Below are 19,279 nucleotides of genomic sequence, written 5' to 3'. Positions count from 1 at the left end.
TGGCTCCTATTGAATTGATGGTCCGCTAAGACTTCTAAGATCCCTCTCACAGTTGGCTGCTCTTAATCCTGATTTCACCCAATCTGTATGTGTACTTTGGGGGTTTGTTTGTTTGTTTTCTTCCCTAAGTGTAAGACAGCTACTCCGTGAGCTGCATTGGCTTCCAGTTGCCCTCCGGGTGAGATTCAAAGTGCTGGTGATGACCTATAAAGCCCTAAATGGCTTGGGTCCGGGATATTTGAGGGAACACCTGCTGCCAGCATCAAGTTCCCTTCGTCCAGTGTGCTCGCAGAGGGAGGGTCTTCTCAGGGTGCCGCCGGTAAAAGATTGCCGGCGGATAACACCCAGGGGGAGGGCCTTTTCTGTGGGTGCGCCTACCATCTGGAACCAGCTGCCCGTGGAGCTCAGGACTGCCCCTGACCTACGCTCATTCCACCGGGACCTGAAGACTTGGCTCTTTGAGCTCTCTGACCCAGGCTGAGAATTTTAACTGGGGTTTTATTTTCAGGGATAATTTAATCTTTTAATTCTCTTTTAACTTTGTATTTTATATTGATATGATTTTAAAATGCCCTGTAAACCGCCCTGAGTCCTTCGGGAAAGGGCGGTATATAAATCTAATTCTAAAATCTAAAATCATCTAAAACTTTACTTTTCTCCACGCCGAATTTCATTGTGGTTTTTCAACCTCAGCAGCTTTTAAGACGTATGGTCTTTAGATCCCAGAAGCCCCCAGCCAGCTGAGATGGAGACGTTGTTCCAGTTGGGAAATACAGATCTAGAATTTTAAAACAAAGAGTTAGTCAGTTGTGTTACCCCGGGCCAGATATTTCCTCTTTCCTTGCGTGCAAAAATGCTGGCACAGAACTGCAGGCCGACAGATATGGGCAGGAGTGAGTGGCACATTACGTAAGCTTTCTAATTTTTCTGAGGTTTGGTGCGCGTCTTATTTTTCACCCAGAAGCCGAAATGAGCTGGCTGAAACTCTTGAGCTCCTGAAAGCACAAATTGATCCTGCACTGCTGAAAAACCAGGAAAACTCCTCGCAAGAGAGTCCTAGCGCTGAAGATGAAGAGGCCAAAAAGAAGGAAGACACGGCAATGCAAGGTTGGAATACTGTTCTTATCTTGCGGTGGGCAGTCTGGTTGTTATCGTTTACTCCTCGGAGAATTGGCACTCCATACTATACTTCCTTCAGAGGCCTATTGTTGATTCTTCTTAGCCTCTTAAGTTTCAAAAACTTGGCTAATTTGACTATTAATTTTTGCAGTACTAAAGTATTTGGAAGTCGAATTCGGTTCACAAAAAACATAACTCTGCCTATTCTTCTGAAGTGGACAAACTTCTCCCAAGAGGAATACAATTCAATAGAGTAGAGTAGAGTAGAGTAGAGTAGAGTAGAGTAGAGTAGAGTAGAATAAAATAATAGAATAGAATAGAATAGAATAGAATAGAATAGAATAGAATAGAATAGAATAGAATAGAATAGAATAGAATAGAATAGAATAGAATAGAATAGAAAATATGGAATGGAGTATAATAGAATAGAATCAGGAACAGGAATATGGAATGGAACAGAAAAGGGAATGGAATGGAATGGAATAGGAATAAGAAATAGAATAGAATAGAATAGGAATGGAATAAGAATGGAATGGAGTGGAATAGAGAATGGAATAGAATAGAGAATAGGATAGGATACAATGGAATGGAGTGGAGTGGAATAGAGAATAGAATAGAATTAGAATGAATAGAATACAATAGGAAAGAATAGAATAGAATAGAATAGAATAGAATAGAATAGAATAGAATAGAATAGAATAGAATAGAATAGAATAGAATAGAATAGAATAGAAAATATGGAATGGAGTAGAATAGAATAGAATCAGGAACAGGAATATGGAACGGAACAGAAAAGGGAATGGAATGGAATGGAATGGAATAGGAATAAGAAATAGAATAGAATAGAATAGAATAGAATAGAATAGAATAGAATAGAATAGAATAGAATAGAATAGAATAGAATAGAAAATATGGAATGGAGTAGAATAGAATAGAATCAGGAACAGGAATATGGAACGGAACAGAAAAGGGAATGGAATGGAATGGAATAGGAATAGGAATAAGAAATAGAATAGAATAGGAATGGAATAAGAATAGAATGGAGTGGAATAGAGAATGGAATAGAATAGAGAATAGGATAGGATACAATGGAATGGAGTGGAGTGGAATAGAGAATAGAATAGAATTAGAATGAATAGAATACAATAGGAAAGAATAGAATAGAATAGAATAGAATAGAATAGAATAGAATAGAATAGAATAGAATAGAAAATATGGAATGGAGTAGAATAGAATAGAATCAGGAACAGGAATATGGAACGGAACAGAAAAGGGAATGGAATGGAATGGAATGGAATGGAATGGAATAGGAATAAGAAATAGAATAGAATAGAATAGAATAGAATAGAATAGGAATGGAATAAGAATAGAATGGAGTGGAATAGAGAATGGAATAGAATAGAGGATAGGATAGGATAGGATACAATGGAATGGAGTGGAGTGGAATAGAGAATAGAATTAGAATAGAATAGAATAGAATAGAATAGAATAGAATAGAATAGAATAGAATAGAATAGAATAGAATAGAATAGAATAGAATAGAATAGAATAGAATAGAATCTGGAAGGGACCTTGGAGGTCTTCTAGTCCAGCCCCCTGCAATCCCATTTCAGACAAATGGCTGTCCAATCCCTTGTTAAAAACTTCCAGTGTTGGAGCACTCACAACCTCTGGTGGCAAGTCGTTCCACTGATTAATTATTCTAACTGTCAGGAAATTTTTTCTTAGTTGTAGATTGCTTCTCTCCTTGATTAGTTTCCGTACTTGGTTGGTGGGGAGGTTGTTCTCCAGACAAGCAGGTACAAAACTACCCAAAACCTTGTTTCAGAGACAGGTGCAGAATAGGTTTTCTGGTTCATGCTGTTAGCATAGCTGTGTTGTTTGTTTGTTTATTCGTGTCAGAAGCATCACAATTAAAGTAAGACATGCTGTGTGACCGAATTTAAGATTTAAAATGCAAGATTAAAACAGGTACAAATGAAACAGATCTTGCCTGGAAACTAGCAACATTAATTGCGTTCTGTCCCATTGCCAGTAGGTCCTCCAGTGTGCACTGATCAGGACACAAATGGCAGGTCCACGTATGTGTCGTTCTCTGTGGGTCACCACAGTCGCAAAGAACAGAAGCTATCGGAAAGCCCCATTTGTTCAGTGTATGCCCATGAAGGTTCAGCAAGCTGCCCACCCCTTCCAATATATTCACACAAATTCCAGGAATAATCTTTCTACTTCTGTTCTCTAGAGCAGTGTTTTTCAACCTTGCCAACTTTACAAATGTATGGAGTTCAACTTCCGGGATTCTCCAGCCACCATGTCTATTAAATAATTTCTCCTTTTTGTAGAACCTGAGAACGGGAATGTGCAGCTTGGAGGAGGAGGAGGAGGAGGAGGAGGAGGGATCAGCGGAGACATGTGTAGGGGACAAATCTCAACCTTATACCAAAATATTGTTCCTAGGATTCTCATAGAGCAGTGGTGGCGAACCTATGGCACGGGTGCCAGAGGCGGCACTCAGAGCCCTCCCTGTGGGCACCCGCGCCATGCCTCGGGGGTGGCAACTGTCCCTGTTCAATCAGCTGTCCCCCACAGGTGTCCCCATGAGCGACATTGAGGTGGCCACACCCACCTTGGCCACACCCACCCAATCTTCCATGACCACCACAGCCACACCCACCCAGTAGGCCAAGCCCACCTGGCACCCAGCGATAAATAAGTGGGTTTTGGGTTGCAGTTTGGGCACTCGGTCTCTAAAAAGTTCGCCATCACTGTCATAGAGGAAGCCATGGCAGTTACATTGATGTGATTTGTGATGTTGGTGTTCTGGGTAAAATATTATCATTGGAATGTATTTTAATCATAATCTTGTTCTCACTTGAATTCACTTCCAAAGAAGGAGCTTTGAAAAATACGGGGGCACAGTTGTAGCATCTGTCTGCAACTCTTTAAAGCAGCTGTGTCTTTTTCTTGGATTATGTTATATGGGGGCACAGATGTACCACCTATGTGCAACTCTTTAAAACAGCTACATTTTCCCCTGGATTATACAATGTATGGAGGCATAGATGTAGCACCTCTATGTGACTCTGTAAAGCAGCTGCGTCTTTTCCCTGGATTATATGACAGTATATGGGGGCATGGATGTACCCCCTATCTGCCACTCTTTAAAATACCTGCATCTTCTCCCTGGATTTAATGACATATGGGGGCATAGATGTAGTGCGTATCTGCAACTCTTTAAAGCAGCTGCCTCTTTTCCCTTGATTATACCATATGGGGACCTAGATGTAGCACCTATATGCCGCTCTTTAGAGCAACTACATCTTTCCCCTGGATTCTATAATATATGGGGGAACCAACTGTAGCACCCATTTGCTACATCTTAAAGCAGCTGCGTCCTTTTCCCAAATCATCTGACAGCTGCAAAGGGCAGCCTCCCCTTCCTGGGAAAAGTAGCAGCTTTAATGAGATGCAGATGCAACATTCTACATATTGTTTCTGAATATTTTCCAAATCACTGCACAATCCCGGTTGCATGCCCGCCTCCGATCTGAGCTGGGTCCAATTAGCGCTTGTCGTTGCTCTAAACCGATTTTGTTTTCTCTGTTTTTAACGGTAAGCAGAAGGCGAGCTGAAGGTGAAGGAAGAGAAAGGGGAGCCGGCAGAGGGACCGCCGCAGCCCAGCGAGAGCCTCCCGCCTCCCGCGGTTCCAGCAGAGGAAAAGAAGATCAAAGTAGAGAAAGCGGAGGAGAGAGAAATCATAAAGCTGCCCGTCATCGTAAAACTCGAAAAGCCTCTGGAGAACAACGGGGAAGTGCCGAGTGCCAAAGAGGAGAACGACTCCTTCAAAGAAAACGTGAAGCCCGAGAAAGCAGAAGCAATGGAGAACAAGCCGGAGGCCAAAGACTCCAAAGAGGCAAAGAGCCACGTCGAGCGGATGGCCCTCGAGCCGGAGAGGATCGAGTTCTGCGTCAGCGTCAAAGCTCCCCAAGACGTTGCGGAGAGGACGGCAGAAGAGAACGAGAAGCTGAAGAACGACCAGCAGGCCAAGATCCCCCTCAAAAAACGAGAGATCAAACTGACCGAGGATTTCGACAGCCTCCTGAAAGTGCCCTTGCGGAAATGCATCACCCCCACCAAAGAGGTGTCCAAAGAGGAAGCGGGCAAACCCGAGGAGGAGACTTTTAAGAGGGTTCCCACCATCACCGACGGGAAGTTCCTGGTCAACGGGGAAATGGGTTGCGAGAAACTCCTGCCCAATAACAAATTGGACCGCTCCCCTTGCCCGAAGGAAGAAGCTGCCAGCCTGCCGAAGGAGAAAAACGGGCTCGGGGAGGAACGGGTCCAAGAAGGCATCAGCACCATCGTAAGAACCAGTGATGCCGACCGGTGCTTTTTGCATCCCGCGAAAGAGACGGTGGGGGTGATTGTGCCTTTAAGGGAGGAGGCCAGCCCCAAAGGCGGCGAAAGCCAGCCGGAGGGGAAGAAGTCGGACGAGAGCCTTCCCAAGGCAAGCGATCCTCCGAAGAAATGTGAAGACTCTCTTAGAGCAAAAGACAGCGTGATACTTTCCAAAAACAGCTTAGTGAAACCCACCAAGCTACCATCCCCTAAGGAGTCGGCTCCGGCTTCGGATGCCGACGATTTGCAAAAAAACGCTCCTTCGGGCGAGAAAACAGACTCGGCCACTCGGGATGCCGCTCCATCTCCCGTTTCGGTCCTTACGTTTAAGAAAACCACGGTGGAAAAAGAAGTCCCCGATATCCAAGTCGCTCTCCCCGATCAGAGGAAAGCGTGCGAGGAGCCGGAGGCGAAAACTCCCAAGGACTCTGATCCTCCAGCGGGAGAGCTGCCGACCACCGACAGCCTCCCCAGCGCCGTCAAGGAAACTCCTCCGGAGACGAGCAAGAAAGAATCTGTAAAAAGCAAGTGTAAATACAAGCTGATTTCGGAAGAAGCAAGTTCTCTTACCGAGAATAGGGAAATTACCTCTGAGAGGCAGAAAGATGGGATCAAGCTGACCATCCGGATCTCTAGCAGGAAAAAAACCGATCCGCTCCCGGCAAAGGCGCTGAACGCCGCCGCTGGAAAGGAGCAGGAGGAGGAGGTGGTCAGCGTCGGTCGCATTTTGAGACGGTCCCCCCGGATATCTAAACCGACCCCCAAGGTGGTGGAGACTCGAGATCGGAAATCCGAGAAGAAACGAAGTGAGGAAGAGGAAGAGAAAGTGGCTTTGTTGCAAAAACAGGAGAAGAAAGAAGACTCGAAAAAACAAGAGAAGGAGACGAACTCTAAAACCCACAAGGTAAAATTTCAGAAGGGATTGCCGGGGTCTTTTAGGTTTTGGGGGCGGCTCTTTAAAAATGTAGAGATGAAGGCAATGTTTTCATCCCCTCCATCTAGCCCAGGGGTAGGCAATCTTGGCTCTTTTATGACTCGTGGACTTCAACTCCCAGAATTCCTGAGCCAGCCATGCTGAGGGGAAAGGAAGAGGTTTCCAAGCTGAGCCATGCTGGCTCAGGAATTCTGGGAGTTGAAGTCCACGAGTCATGAAGGGGCCATAGTTCCCCCATGCTGGCTGAGGAATTCTGGGAGTTGAAGTCCTCAAGTCATGAAGGGGCCATAGTTCCCCCATGCTGGCTGAGGAATTCTGGGAGTTGAAGTCCCCGAGTCATGAAGGGGCCATAGTTCCCCCATGCTGGCTCAGGAATTCAGGGAGTTGAAGTCCACGAGTCATGAAGGGCCAAAGTTTCCCCCATCCTGGCTGAGGAATTCTGGGAGTTGAAATCCTCAAGTCATGAAGGGCCCATAGTTCCCCCATGCTGGCTCAGGAATTCTGGGAGTTGAAGTCCCCAAGTCGTGAAGGGGCCATAGTTCCCCCATGCTGGCTCAGGAATTCTGGGAGTTGAAGTCCACGAGTCATAAAAGAGCCAAGGTTGCCTACCCCTTGTCTAGCCCTCATTCCAAGCTACGCATGTTAGGGCAGGCTTTTTTTAACCAGGTTTCCTCTGCTAGCAATAGCTTGTTTAGTGACCATCCAAAGTTAACAACGGCACTGAAAAAAAGTCACTGATGGCCATTTTTTCACAGTTACGACCTTTGCAGCATCTCCACGATCACGTGATCAAAATTCAGACACTTGGCAACTGGTTCATATTTACGACGGTTGCAGCGTCCTGAGGGGTTTGTGTGTCACATGATCCCCTTTTGCGACCTTCTGATTTAACCAGGTGATTCACTTAGCAACGGAGGCAAGAAAGGTCGTAAAATGGGACAAAACTCACAACAAGTGTTCCACTCAACTACGGAGAATGTTGGGTTCCACTGTGGTCGTAAGTCGAGGATGATCTGCACTTACCGCTACAGCTTGGGGTTTGAGTCAGTTAGTTACGAGGGAGTGGATGGGGTTCTCCAAGGTGTAATTGCAACTACTGTATTTCCCCGAAAATTAGACCCAACCGGAAAATAAGCCCTAGCGTGATTTTTTTCAGGACACTCATTATAACCCACCCCCCCCAAAATAAGCCCTAGTTAAGATCGTCAGCCAGATGGACGCATTTAGTACCACATTTCCCCAAATATAAGACCCAACTGGAAAATAAACCCTAACGTGTCTTTCTGGAGCAAAAGTTAATATAAGACCCGGTCTTATTTTCGGGAAAACATGGATATCTGTGTTTTCGATCCATGCCCCTCCAGGGAGGGAGAATGTGGTACAAAATGCATCTTTGAGAGGGGAAGTCTACCAGTTCTGAAAGAGACTGGTACACCCTCTTCTCAAGGGGTCGTCCCAGGAGCCAGCCCAAACTGGACGGTTTTCATCCAGTCTACAACCCACCCTTTCTTGGGAAAGTTGTTGAGAAGGTGTTGGGCTTCCAGATTTAGAGGGCCCTGGAGGAAGTAGATTATCTGGACTATTTCCAATTGAGACTTAGATTTGGGAACACACTGTCATGGTTCCGACAGATGAAACTCTTCAAAATAACTTCCAGGCATTGTTTACCCTAAAGGATCTTTTATTCCAGTAGAATAATATCGGCACTTACATAATCGAAGTCAAAAACTGAATTCCCCTCCCCTGGGCACATAGTATCAAAGCACAATTCCCTCCTTCAGTTAACAGTCATAAATCACATTCCTCAATTAGCCTGAAGCGCGGGCTTCCTCTCCAGCTCTCCAGCCCAATTCTTTATCAGCTCTGGGCTCAGTAACCTTGATTCTCACGCTACATTTAGTGTTGTTATGTCTAACTAGACTCTCATTCACACACACACCCCAGCTTCATCTAACTCTAAAAAACAAAAGGGAAAAAATGGCTACATTTCCTTCTGTTGTCAATGCAAAAACATCCGATGTTAGCAGCATTGACAACTACAGGCAGTCCTCAACCTGTGGCCCCAATCGAGCCCAGCATTTCTGTCGCTAAGCGAGACACTGGTTACGTGAGTTTCACCCCATTTCTCGCCACACTTGTTAAGGGAATCGCCACACTTCTTAAAGCGAGTCACACGGCTGTGAAAGTGAATCTGACTTTCTCGTTGACTTTGCTGATCAGAAAGTCACAAAAGATGATCACATGAACACACACACACACACATGGGACGCTGCAACCATCATAAATATGAGTCAGTTTCCAAGCATCTGAATTTTGATCACGTGATTGTGGGGATGCTGCAATGGTCGTAAGTCTGAAAACCAGTCATAAGTCCCTTTTTTTCAGTGCCATTGTAAGTTTCAACAGTTCCTAAAACAGACTGTTGTAAGTCAAGGACTAGCTGTCCTGAAAATGGTCACACTTGATGATGACCTGTGGTGAGCTTGGAATGGGTTGACTTTGTCCATCTGGATTCTCCTTGATCTCTTGTAACTTTCAACACTTATCAAGTATGGTATCCTTCTGGATTGGCTCTAAGGCGGGGGGTCTTCATACTTGGTCCTTCCTTTTTTTGACTCGTGGACTTCAACTCCCAGAATTCCTCTGTCAGGCACGCTGCCTGAGGAATTCTGGGAGCTGAAGTCCACAAGTCATAAAAGGGCCAAGTTTGAAGACCCCTGCCTGAACATTTTATTTATATTTATTTATTATACGTTGATGTCTCCCCTACAAGGTAAAACACTGCGTGGCTTACAAGTGAGCATCACTCATGGTTTACCATCACGCCAACAAATTGCAACAAGCCTTTCCTTGTATGTGAAGGTCGGCCCCTTGTCCTCTTTTATTGCCGTCAGAAAGTTTTGGAAGCTGTAATTTCTACTTTGGGTTAGCCCTGGTCAAACCCAGACAAACTATGCCTGATCTAAATGACTGTCTGGTGCAACTGCTCGGTTCCCTAGAACCGCATGTTCCGAATCTACCCTGTTTTCACCAAAACTAAACATCGCTACCATTTATGACTTGTACCACACAGTGCTCTGTGGGTGGGGTGGAATGTAGTCTGGATTCCCAGGAGGGAGGGGCTCATTCCGGAGGATCAAGAGAGAGCAGAGTTTAAATAGTGTGATTGAGAAGAAGAGAGTTAAGAGAGCTCTTCCTTAGGAGTTCTCAGAGTTTACTGTTCACGTTGCAAGTATTCCGCTTTAGTTTGGCAAGAGTCTGTCTGTAGGCGAGGGACAATACAGGAAACCGCTTAGAAGTAACTGTATCTGTCTTGGTTTTCGGAGCTGAGTAAGTGGGTAATTTACAACGGAAGCAGAAACTTTCCCTTACCCTTTTGCTGTTTTCCTGTGAGAATATGTGGAACCGCCATTTGGTAACAAAAAGGCAAAACACTGCTTAACGATTAAGTTAATAAGAACCAGTTTGTCCTAGCGGTTAAAGCATCAGGCTAGAAACCCGGAGACGGTGAGTTCCAGTATGGCCATAGTCACTAAAGACAGCTGGGAAGCAAATCACCAGGTGATGATGAATTCTAGTCCCGCCTTAGGCATGAAAGTTGGCTATGGGGAACTTTAGGCCAATCACTAGGTAATAATGACTTCTAGTCCCGCCTTAGGCATGAAAGCCAGCTAGGTGACTTTGGGCCAATCACCAGGAGACGAGTTCTAGTCCCACCTTAGGCATGAAAGCTGGCTAAGTGACTTTGGGCCAATCACCAGGAGATGATGAGTTCTAGTCCCGCCTTAGGCATGAAAGCCAGCTAAGTGACTTTGGGCAAATCACCAGGAGATGGTGAGTTCTAGTTCTGCCTTAGGCATGAAAGCTGACTGGGTGACTTTGGGCCAATCACCAGGAGACGGTGAGTTCTCATCCCGCCTTAGGCATGAAAGCCAGGTAGATGACTGGGCAAATCACCAGGAGATGGTGAGTTCTAGTCCTGCCTTAGGCATGAAAGTTGACTGGGTGACTTTAGGCCAATCACCAGAAGATGGTGAGTTCTAGTCCCGCCTTAGGCGTGAAAGCCAGCTGGGTGACTTTGGGCCAATCACCAAGAGGCAATGAGTTCTAGTCCTGCCTTAGGCATGAAAGCTGACTGGGTGACTTTGGGCCAATCACCAGGAGACGGTGAGTTCTAGTCCTCCCTTAGGCATGAAAGTTGACTGGGTGAATTTGGGCCAGTTATTCCCCCTCAGTGCAATTTTCCTCACCGGTTTGTTGCTGTCGGGAAAATAGGAGAAGGAAGGAGTCTTAGGCATGGTCACTGCCTGGCCTTATTTATATAAAAAAAATAAAGGTGGGATATGAAATAAATAACACGGCCGACGATCAATAAAGTAGCTCCACGTAGCACTATGAGACGGAGCAGTTTTCTCGTCTGTGGTTGCACAAGCTTGTTGGAACCATCGGTGCGTTGTGTTTGTTTTTGTTTGTTTTTTTACACCATGATTTGTGGCACAGGCTGGGTTTTATGCTTTTCCTTAGAGGTGTTTAGAAGGTGGGTATTGATCCCTGACCTATTCAGACAGCTGGAAATGAGAGCTACGTGCTCCGTGACCCGTAAAACATCTGGAGCCGTTGCTGGGGCTGTCATTTTTTAGGGGGGGGTGCGGGGAGTGTGTGGATGTCCAGGAGCCGACAGGTTTTTCCTTATTTTCCTGAATCCCTTAGGCTTCCCGGCGAAGTAAAGTTCGGTGGGCTGGCACCCGAACGCGTGGTAGATGGCGGTACTCGTGCTATGACGACAGCGAAGGTTCCGAGAACGAAGAAGACTCGGAGGAAGAGGAGGAGGAAGAGGAGGAGGAGGAAGAGGAAGAGCCCGCGCCTGCGGAGGATGACGAACCGTGCAAGAAGTGTGGCCTTCCTAATCACCCAGAGCTAGTAGGTTGTTCTCTTTGAAAAGGATCAAATAAGGGAGTGGGGTGGGGTGGGGGAAACAGATTTGCAACAATGTACCAGAGGTGGCTCAGTGGGTTAGGACGCTGAGCTTGTTGATCAGAAGGTTGGCAGTTTGGCGGGTCAAATCCCGAGTGCCGCGTAACAGAATGAGTGCCTGTTATTCGTCCCAGCTTCTGCCAACCTAGCAGTTCGATAGCACGTAAAAATGCAAGTAGAAAAACAGGGACCACTACGGTGGGAAGGTAACAGCGTTCCGTGCGGCTTTGGCATCTAGTCATGCCGTCCACATGACCACGGAGACGTCCTCGGACAAGCGCTGGCTCTTTGGCTTTGAAACGGAGATGAGCACCGGCCCCTAGAGTAGGAAACGACTAGCACGCATGTGCAGGGGAACCTTTACCTTTACCTTACCAGAGAAATATTGCTGTATTACTGTTGGGTCACCCATGCTTTTTCTTTTTTTTCTTTTTTTATATAGTTTTATTGATATTTTTTTTAACAGAATTCAATAGCAATTATTCAACAAAAACGTGTTGTCTGGGGTATCTTATTCGCTAATAAAAAATTAAGTCCCTTATCCCTAAATCTTTTCTCTAACCATTGATAAAATAGGTCCCAAGTTTGAAAATATTCCTTTTTTTTCTTTCAACCTTAAAGTAAGCCTGTCCATTTCCGCGCAGTCTTAATATTTTTGTTTTAAATTATTCCGTCTTCTGGTGGGTATTTCTTCGTTCTTCCAATATTGTGCAAATATAATTTTTGCCGCTGTTATCACATGTAAAATCAGGTATGTACTTTGCTTATCAAGTTTTTTCCGGCATTATACCTAGTTAAAAAAATGTTCAGGTTTCTAGTCGTATGTTTTTCTCTCAACATTTTTTCTAACCAGGTGTGGATTTTTGTCCAATATCTCCTTGCCTTAACACATGTCCACCACATATGATAATAAGTACCTGATTTGTGTTTACATTTCCAACATTTCTCTGACATATTTTAAAAACACTTTTTTGCTAATCTTGTCGGTGGCAAGTGCCATCCAGTAGAACATTTTGTATAAGTTTTCTTTATATGAAGCTGGCGTTGTCAATTTGTAGTTTCTTTCCTACAGACTTTGCCGCTTCTCTAAGTCTATCAAGTTGCTTTTTCTTGGCAACTTTTAAAACTTGAGGACTTCATCTCCCAGAATTCTTCAGCCAGCATCAGAATTAGTTTGAGCATGCTGGAAGGGGCAGAATCCTTTTCCCCTCTTGTTGAGATGGGTCATGAGAGAAATAAAATCAAATCAGATCACTCAACCAAATCCACAGAGGCCCATATGAGAGAAAGTAAAAAATCAGCTGCATTTCTCTTTAGGGATCCAAAATACATCAGTTAATTTCCCATTTGAGCCTACAACGGCTCCTTTACCATGTAAGTAGTCCTTGACTTGCAATGATAATTGAGCCTAACATTTATGCTACTAAGGGAGACCTTTGTTCAGTGAGTCTTGTCCCATTTTTTTTAATATAAATATAAGGTAAAGGTAAAAGTTCCCCCGCACATGCGTGCTAGTCGTTTCCTACTCTAGGGGCCGGTGCTCATCTCCGTTTCAAAGCCAAAGAGCCAGCGCTTGTCCGAGGACGTCTCCGTGGTCATGTGGCCGGCATGACTAGACGCCAAAGGCGCACGGAACGCTGTTACCTTCCCACCGGAGTGGTCCCTGTTTTTCTACTTGCATTTTTACGTGCTTTCAAACTGCTAGGTTGGCAGAAGCTGGGATGAGTAACAGGCGCTCACTCTGCTATGCGGCACTCGGGATTCGACCCGCCAAACTGCCGACCTTCTGATCGACAAGCTCAGTGTCCTAATCCACTGAGCCACCACGTCCCTTTTAATATAAATATAGATAGATTTTATTAGCTTTTATAGGATTAGGAATAAGATGGGGTCACAGTTAGGTTTGGGATTTGAATTAGGATTGGGGTTGGGGTTTTCCCAAATAACATTTTCAATATTTAGCAAGCAGCATAATGTCTGGATTCATGTGTTTAACAAACAATAATATACTGCTCAAAAAAAATAAAGGGAACACTTAAACAACACAATGTACTGTATTTAATAGTAGGATGTCTTATCTTGTGTTCCCTTTATTTTTTTTGAGCAGTATAGATATAGTTAATTATCATAAACAATATGTTAATCCCTCAGTAGCCGTCTTCTTGGTAATATATATTCAAAATTACATATCACATTCCTTTCTCTCTAACTCGTTTTTCTAGCCATTGGTAGAAATTATCCCATGTTCTCAGCCCCGTTTTATGACCTTTGTTGTTAAGCGAATCACTGCAGTTATCAAGTTCATAAGCGTTGTTAAGCAAACCCATTGACTTTGCTTGTCAGGTCACAAACGGTCATCCCACGACCCCGGGACACTGCAACTGTCATAAATGTGACTCAGTTCCCTCACGTTGGGATTTTGATCCCGTGCAATGGGCATCAGTTTGAAAAGCAGTCATAAGTCACCTTTTTTCCAGCGCCGTTGTAACTTTGAACAGTCACCTAAATCAACTGTTGTAAGTCTTGAGGACTCTGCACAAGATCATATATTGCCTGTTGTTAGGTCTTCTGTAGGCCACAGGGAATTATTAACTGAGAGTTGTAAAACCATGTTTTTCAGATTCCACAGTAATTCGGCCAATGAATTTTTCTGGCCTTTAGCTGCCTCTGATCCAGCTTAGGCGGCGGTTAAAAGAGCTGAATTTTGTCTGTATTTCTTTTGTCCCTCTGCCCTTTCGTGAGCCAGATTAACAGTTGGGTAGTTTACAATATCTTGCTTTTGAAACATATGGGAGCAAGATGCATCTTGATTTTTTTTAAAAAAAAAAATCCATATTGGGAGCAGAGTCAGGCTGACGGTTTGATTTGTTCCGCAGATTCTTTTGTGCGACTCCTGTGACAGTGGCTACCACACGGCGTGTCTCCGGCCTCCGCTGATGATCATTCCTGATGGCGAGTGGTTCTGCCCTCCTTGTCAGCACGTGGGTTTTTTTTGTTCTGTTTTGAATTATTTCCTTTTTCCCCACTCCTTTCTCTTGAGCGGGGATCATTTGGATGAAAAAGACTCTGCTGAATTCCATTTGGGAATGTTAATAAACTCATCATTAATTGGTTCTGGGAAATGCGATGAGTACCAAATAATTTTTCCCCCATAATGAATAATGTAGTGAGTCACAAGGCAGCTGACACTGACAGGTTCTAGCTTCTGGGTTGACTGCCAAGCAAACCAGGACAAATGACGGCAGAAAATGACTTAGTCTTAGTGGGTCTGCCCTTTTGAGTTTTTGTTTTCATTTTAACATATTTATTTATTGTTCATTGCGGTCAGCCAGATGTTTGGAATGGAATAGGATAGGGTAGATAGAATAGAATAGGATAGAAAATGGAATGGAATAGGATAGGATAGGATAATATAGGATAGGATAGGATAGGATAGGATAGAATAGAATAGAATAGAAACTCACTTTAAATGTACTCTAATTGGCATACATTAAAATGAAATTTTGTTGCATCCGAGTGTTACCACCTCAAATACACACTATATAAATATGACATACTTACATACAGAATTATGCATATACCCACATATATTATAAGACACAGAGAAACAACAGTCTAGTTGGGATTATATATACAGGTGCATGGCGAGAAAAACGAATCTTGCAAGTTTACCAGACGGGCGGCATAGGGCAGAGATCACCAACGTTTTCATGCTGGCAGCCCGGAGGAAAAGAGCAGCTGGGAAATTTGCATGCAAGCATATGTGTGCAGGGGCTAGCCCCTGCGCAAATGCGCAAACAGGCCGTGTAACCCGCGTGCACAGCAGCCGCCCTGTTTGTGCAGGCACACAGGTGCTAGCCGCCGCCGCTAGCCCTGCATGCAGGCACAAACAGGTCCGTGGGCACTAGTGCAAGTGGGGGTGGCCAGCTTATCCCGCAGCGTGGTGGCCAGTAGGCTGCTGGGCCGCAGCCCATAGGTTGGAGACCCCAGGCATAGGGAACAAAGCTATTACATAATCGCATAGTCCTGCTAGAAATACTTTAGACTGGATTTGGCATTTTGGTCTGCCTATTGAGTCTTACCCAAGATCCTGGATAATTTTAATTTTTATTCTATAATTTCTGTCAGATGATGGACATGTGTCTATCCCAGGGGTAGGCAACCTTGGCTCTTTTATGACTCATGGACTTCAACTCCCAGAATTCCTGAGCCAGCATGGGGGAACTATGGCCCCTTCATGAGTTGTGGACTTCCAACTCCCAGAATTCCTGAGCCAGCATGGGGGAAACTTTGGCCCTTCATGACTCGTGGACTTCAACTCCCAGAATTCCTGAGCCAGTATGGGGGAACTATGGCCCCTTCATGACTTAAGGACTTCAACTCCCAGAATTCTTGAGTCAGCATGGGGGAACTATGGCCCCTTCATGACTTGTGGACTTCAACTCCCAGAATTACTGAGCCAGCATGGGGGAACTATGGCCCCTTCATGACTTGTGGACTTCAACTCCCAGAATTACTGAGCCAGCCATGCTGAGGAGAAAGGGAGAGGTTTCCATGCTGAGCCATGCTGACTCAGGAATTCTGGGAGTTGAAGTCCACGAGTCATAAAAGAGCCAAGGTTGCCTACCTCTGGTCTATCTGAAGCATGTTTAAACTCATTTTCTGGTGATTGACTCACTACCTCTGCTGGAAGTTGGCTTCAGGCTTCCACTACTCTTTTCTGTGAAGCCATCCTTCCTCACGTGACTTTTGAATTTCCTTCCTGTCAGTTTGAGGTTAGGCCCCCTTCTTCTTGATTTTTGCTTAATATGCCGCCTTCTAGAACCTTCTCATGCAAACGTCCCCGTTCTTTTTAATAGACCTGCCTCTGCCAGGCAGCGTAGGCTGGGCTTTTCCAGCATAACATCTTTGATATCTAAGTACACCGCCGAGTCCTTGATTTAACGACCCTAAGGAAGCCTGCCCGTTGTGTTACGACGATCGCAAAAGCACCATGTCACCATTTCGATTTTGCAGCCTTTTTTTTTTTTTTGCAGCGGTCATTAAGCAAATGACCGTGGTGGTTAAATGAATCCGCGATCATTATATTTGTTGTGGGACAGTTTTGCTGAAAACTGCAGGGAAAACATCGTGGGTTTTTTCAGCCAAATTTTGTAAATAGGAATTACATAACTGCAGGATGCTGCAAACAGACATAAATGTGGGCCGGCGGGCAAATTCTCGAAATGCAGTCATGTGACCATGGAGGACGCAGTCGGAATTTCGGAACTGGATCAAAAGTGCCTTTTGGAGGTACTTAACAATTTCAGGTTGTCAGTAAGCAAACGGTTTAAATACAGGTAGTCCTTGACTTAGAGCCACAATTGAGCCCCAAATTCACGTTGTTAAGCGAGACATTCAAGTGAGTTTTGCCCCATTTTATCACCTTTTTTTTTGCCACAGCTGTTAAGTGAATCAGTGCAGTTGCGAAGTTAGTAACAAGTCAGTAATATTTCTAATTTTTTCTAAATTTCATTAATATATTCAGGTAAATTGGAAGCAGCTACTGATTCATAAGAAATGTTTTTCTCATGTCCTGGGGCCAAATTGCCTCTATATTAATCATGATTAATCTTGGATTCCTACCCGCCACAATTAGGTCTCATTTGATGCAAGTTCTGGGCACCGTCTATTCTTAAAACATTATTTTAAGATAGAAATAGAGCTGAAAGGGATCTTGGAGGTCTTCTAGTCCAGCCCCCTGCTCATACAGGAGGACATATGCAATCTCGGACAGGTGAATGTCTAGTCTCTTTAAGAAGAGAGACTTAAACATTATACATTATACATATTATAAAATATATATTTTTATTACTGCTTGCCTAATCATCTGTTTCTCTGGAAGAGATAGTGCTTTCAAGAGAGTGCTGTGTTCCTGAATTGCAAAACCCGGTCTAAAAATAAATTGAAAAATTTATTGCTGCACGCATGGGGTGCATTTCACAACGTAGACATTTTATTTAGACTTTCCAAAATTTCCCTGTCTTTAGTTTGGCATTCAAATCCATCCTTTCCTCTTAACACAGGCAGTCCTCGACTTTTGATCACAATTGGGTGCAAAATTTCTGCGGCTAAGGCAAGACAGTTACTGAGCTTTTGCCCCGTTTTACGACCTTTCTGGCCGCCCGCCGTTGCTAAGCGAATTGCTGCAGCTGCTAAATTAGAAACACGGTTGTTAAGTGAATCTGGCTCCCCCTCCCCATTGCCTTTGCTTGTCAAGGTCGCAAAAGGCGATCACATGACCCCGTTATAAATATGAGTCAATTGCCAAGTGTCTGAATTTCGATCACGTGACCGTGAGGTAGCTGCAACGGTCGTAAGTGTGAAAAACAGCCCTAAGTCCCTTTTTCCAATGCCATTGTAACTTCAAACGGTCACTAAACGAATGGGGACTAAATGAGGACTACCTGTATTGCTATTAGTAGCTGTTACATCAAACAGTGTTTGGGAACCAGCCTGCTAAGCAACTTGACTACGCAAAGGTATTTTTGAATTACGCTAATGTAATAGCGTTATTTTGTTTTTAACCCCACAGAAATTGCTCTGCGAGAAGTTGGAAGAACAGCTACAGGATCTGGATGTGGTCTTGAAAAAGAAAGAACGTGCTGAACGAAGGTATCCTAATATTCATCGTATAATCCTAGTAAAAATCGGTATAAAAAAGCTTGATTATACTATAAAAAAAGGCACGTATATACCAAAGAGATGCGAAATTTTGTCGGTTCAAACCCTGGGAGAAACTCTAGAATTTTGTTCCTGCTCCAAAGATTGCTTTTCCATTGGATCATGCTAAATCTCTTCCTATTTCTTTTGTTTTTTCTCTCCAAGGAAAGAACGCCTGGTCTACGTGGGTATTAGCATCGAGAATATCATTCCTCCACGGGTAAGCAAAATGTGTCTCCTGATTTCTTTTGAGTTAACTACCTACTGCTGAAAAGCATAAAAAAATTCTAGCAGAATTGGCACCATCGGCGTTAGTTGTAGGTATTTGCCTACTTGATCATCTTTTTTTTTCTCCTTCTAAAATATTTTGGTTTTTGATTTATTGTTTATTACATTCTCTACAGTTATCTATCACTATATTAACTATTGATAATTGAACATATGTACCCGGGCAATAGCCTGTTTGCTAAAGAATGAAAGTGTTATTGGGGGATAACCCCAATCCTGATTCCCACCCCAACCCCAATCCTGATCCCAACCCCACCTTAAACCCTAATCCCTAACCCGATCCTATTTTATCCCTAACCCTATAAAATTCAATAAAATCCTTTTTTAAAAAAAATAATAAAATATTTTGGTTCGTGCTGTTTGGGTGGGAGGGGGCATGATGACTCAGGGGTTAAAAGCCACTGAGCTTGTCGGGCTGAAGAGCTTACAGTTGAAGGTTTGAGACCCAAGCACTGCATGACAGGGTGAGCTCCCATTTCTTGCTCTAGCTCCACCCTACCTAGCAGTTCAAAAGCATGCAAATGCAAGTAGATAAATAGGTACCACTTCGGTGTTAGGTACTAACTTCACCACTGCAGTGAATCCCTTTAACCCCTGTGGCAAGGGAGGTCGTAAAATGGGGCACCACAACCGGCTGGCTAAGGCAGTGGCAGTTTTAGGCTCCGTTGCGGTCGTACGTTGAGGACCACCTGGTATGTCTCTTTCCATGAACACGAGCAGGATTGAGGCTTAGCATAATTTTTTTTAATTTTAATCCCATTTATATCCCGCCCTTCTCCGAAGACTCAGGGCGGCTTACAATTTAAGCACAAACCAATGTGCTTAGCAATAGCCTTCATTCTATGTATATGCCTGCTTATTAGG

The 19,279-nt window shown here is 44.2% G+C and overlaps 1 protein-coding gene across 2 annotated transcripts in view; it reads left to right on the top strand.

Annotated features, from left to right (window-relative positions):
* Positions 1-19,279, top strand: part of RSF1 (remodeling and spacing factor 1) — a 77,753-nt gene that overhangs the window by 45,119 nt on the left and 13,355 nt on the right. For both annotated transcript variants that reach the window (XM_083362094.1, XM_083362093.1), the window contains exons 5-10: positions 962-1,107; positions 4,740-6,421; positions 11,162-11,371; positions 14,302-14,406; positions 18,000-18,079; positions 18,293-18,347. In XM_083362094.1, the coding sequence (XP_083218220.1) occupies positions 962-1,107; positions 4,740-6,421; positions 11,162-11,371; positions 14,302-14,406; positions 18,000-18,079; positions 18,293-18,347 (2,278 nt within the window). The remainder of the gene's footprint in view (positions 1-961; positions 1,108-4,739; positions 6,422-11,161; positions 11,372-14,301; positions 14,407-17,999; positions 18,080-18,292; positions 18,348-19,279) is intronic.

This window comes from Vipera ursinii (assembly GCF_947247035.1).
Source record: "Vipera ursinii genome assembly, chromosome: 4".
Taxonomy (NCBI): domain Eukaryota; kingdom Metazoa; phylum Chordata; class Lepidosauria; order Squamata; family Viperidae; genus Vipera; species Vipera ursinii.
This window is presented reverse-complemented; position numbering and strand designations above follow the sequence as displayed.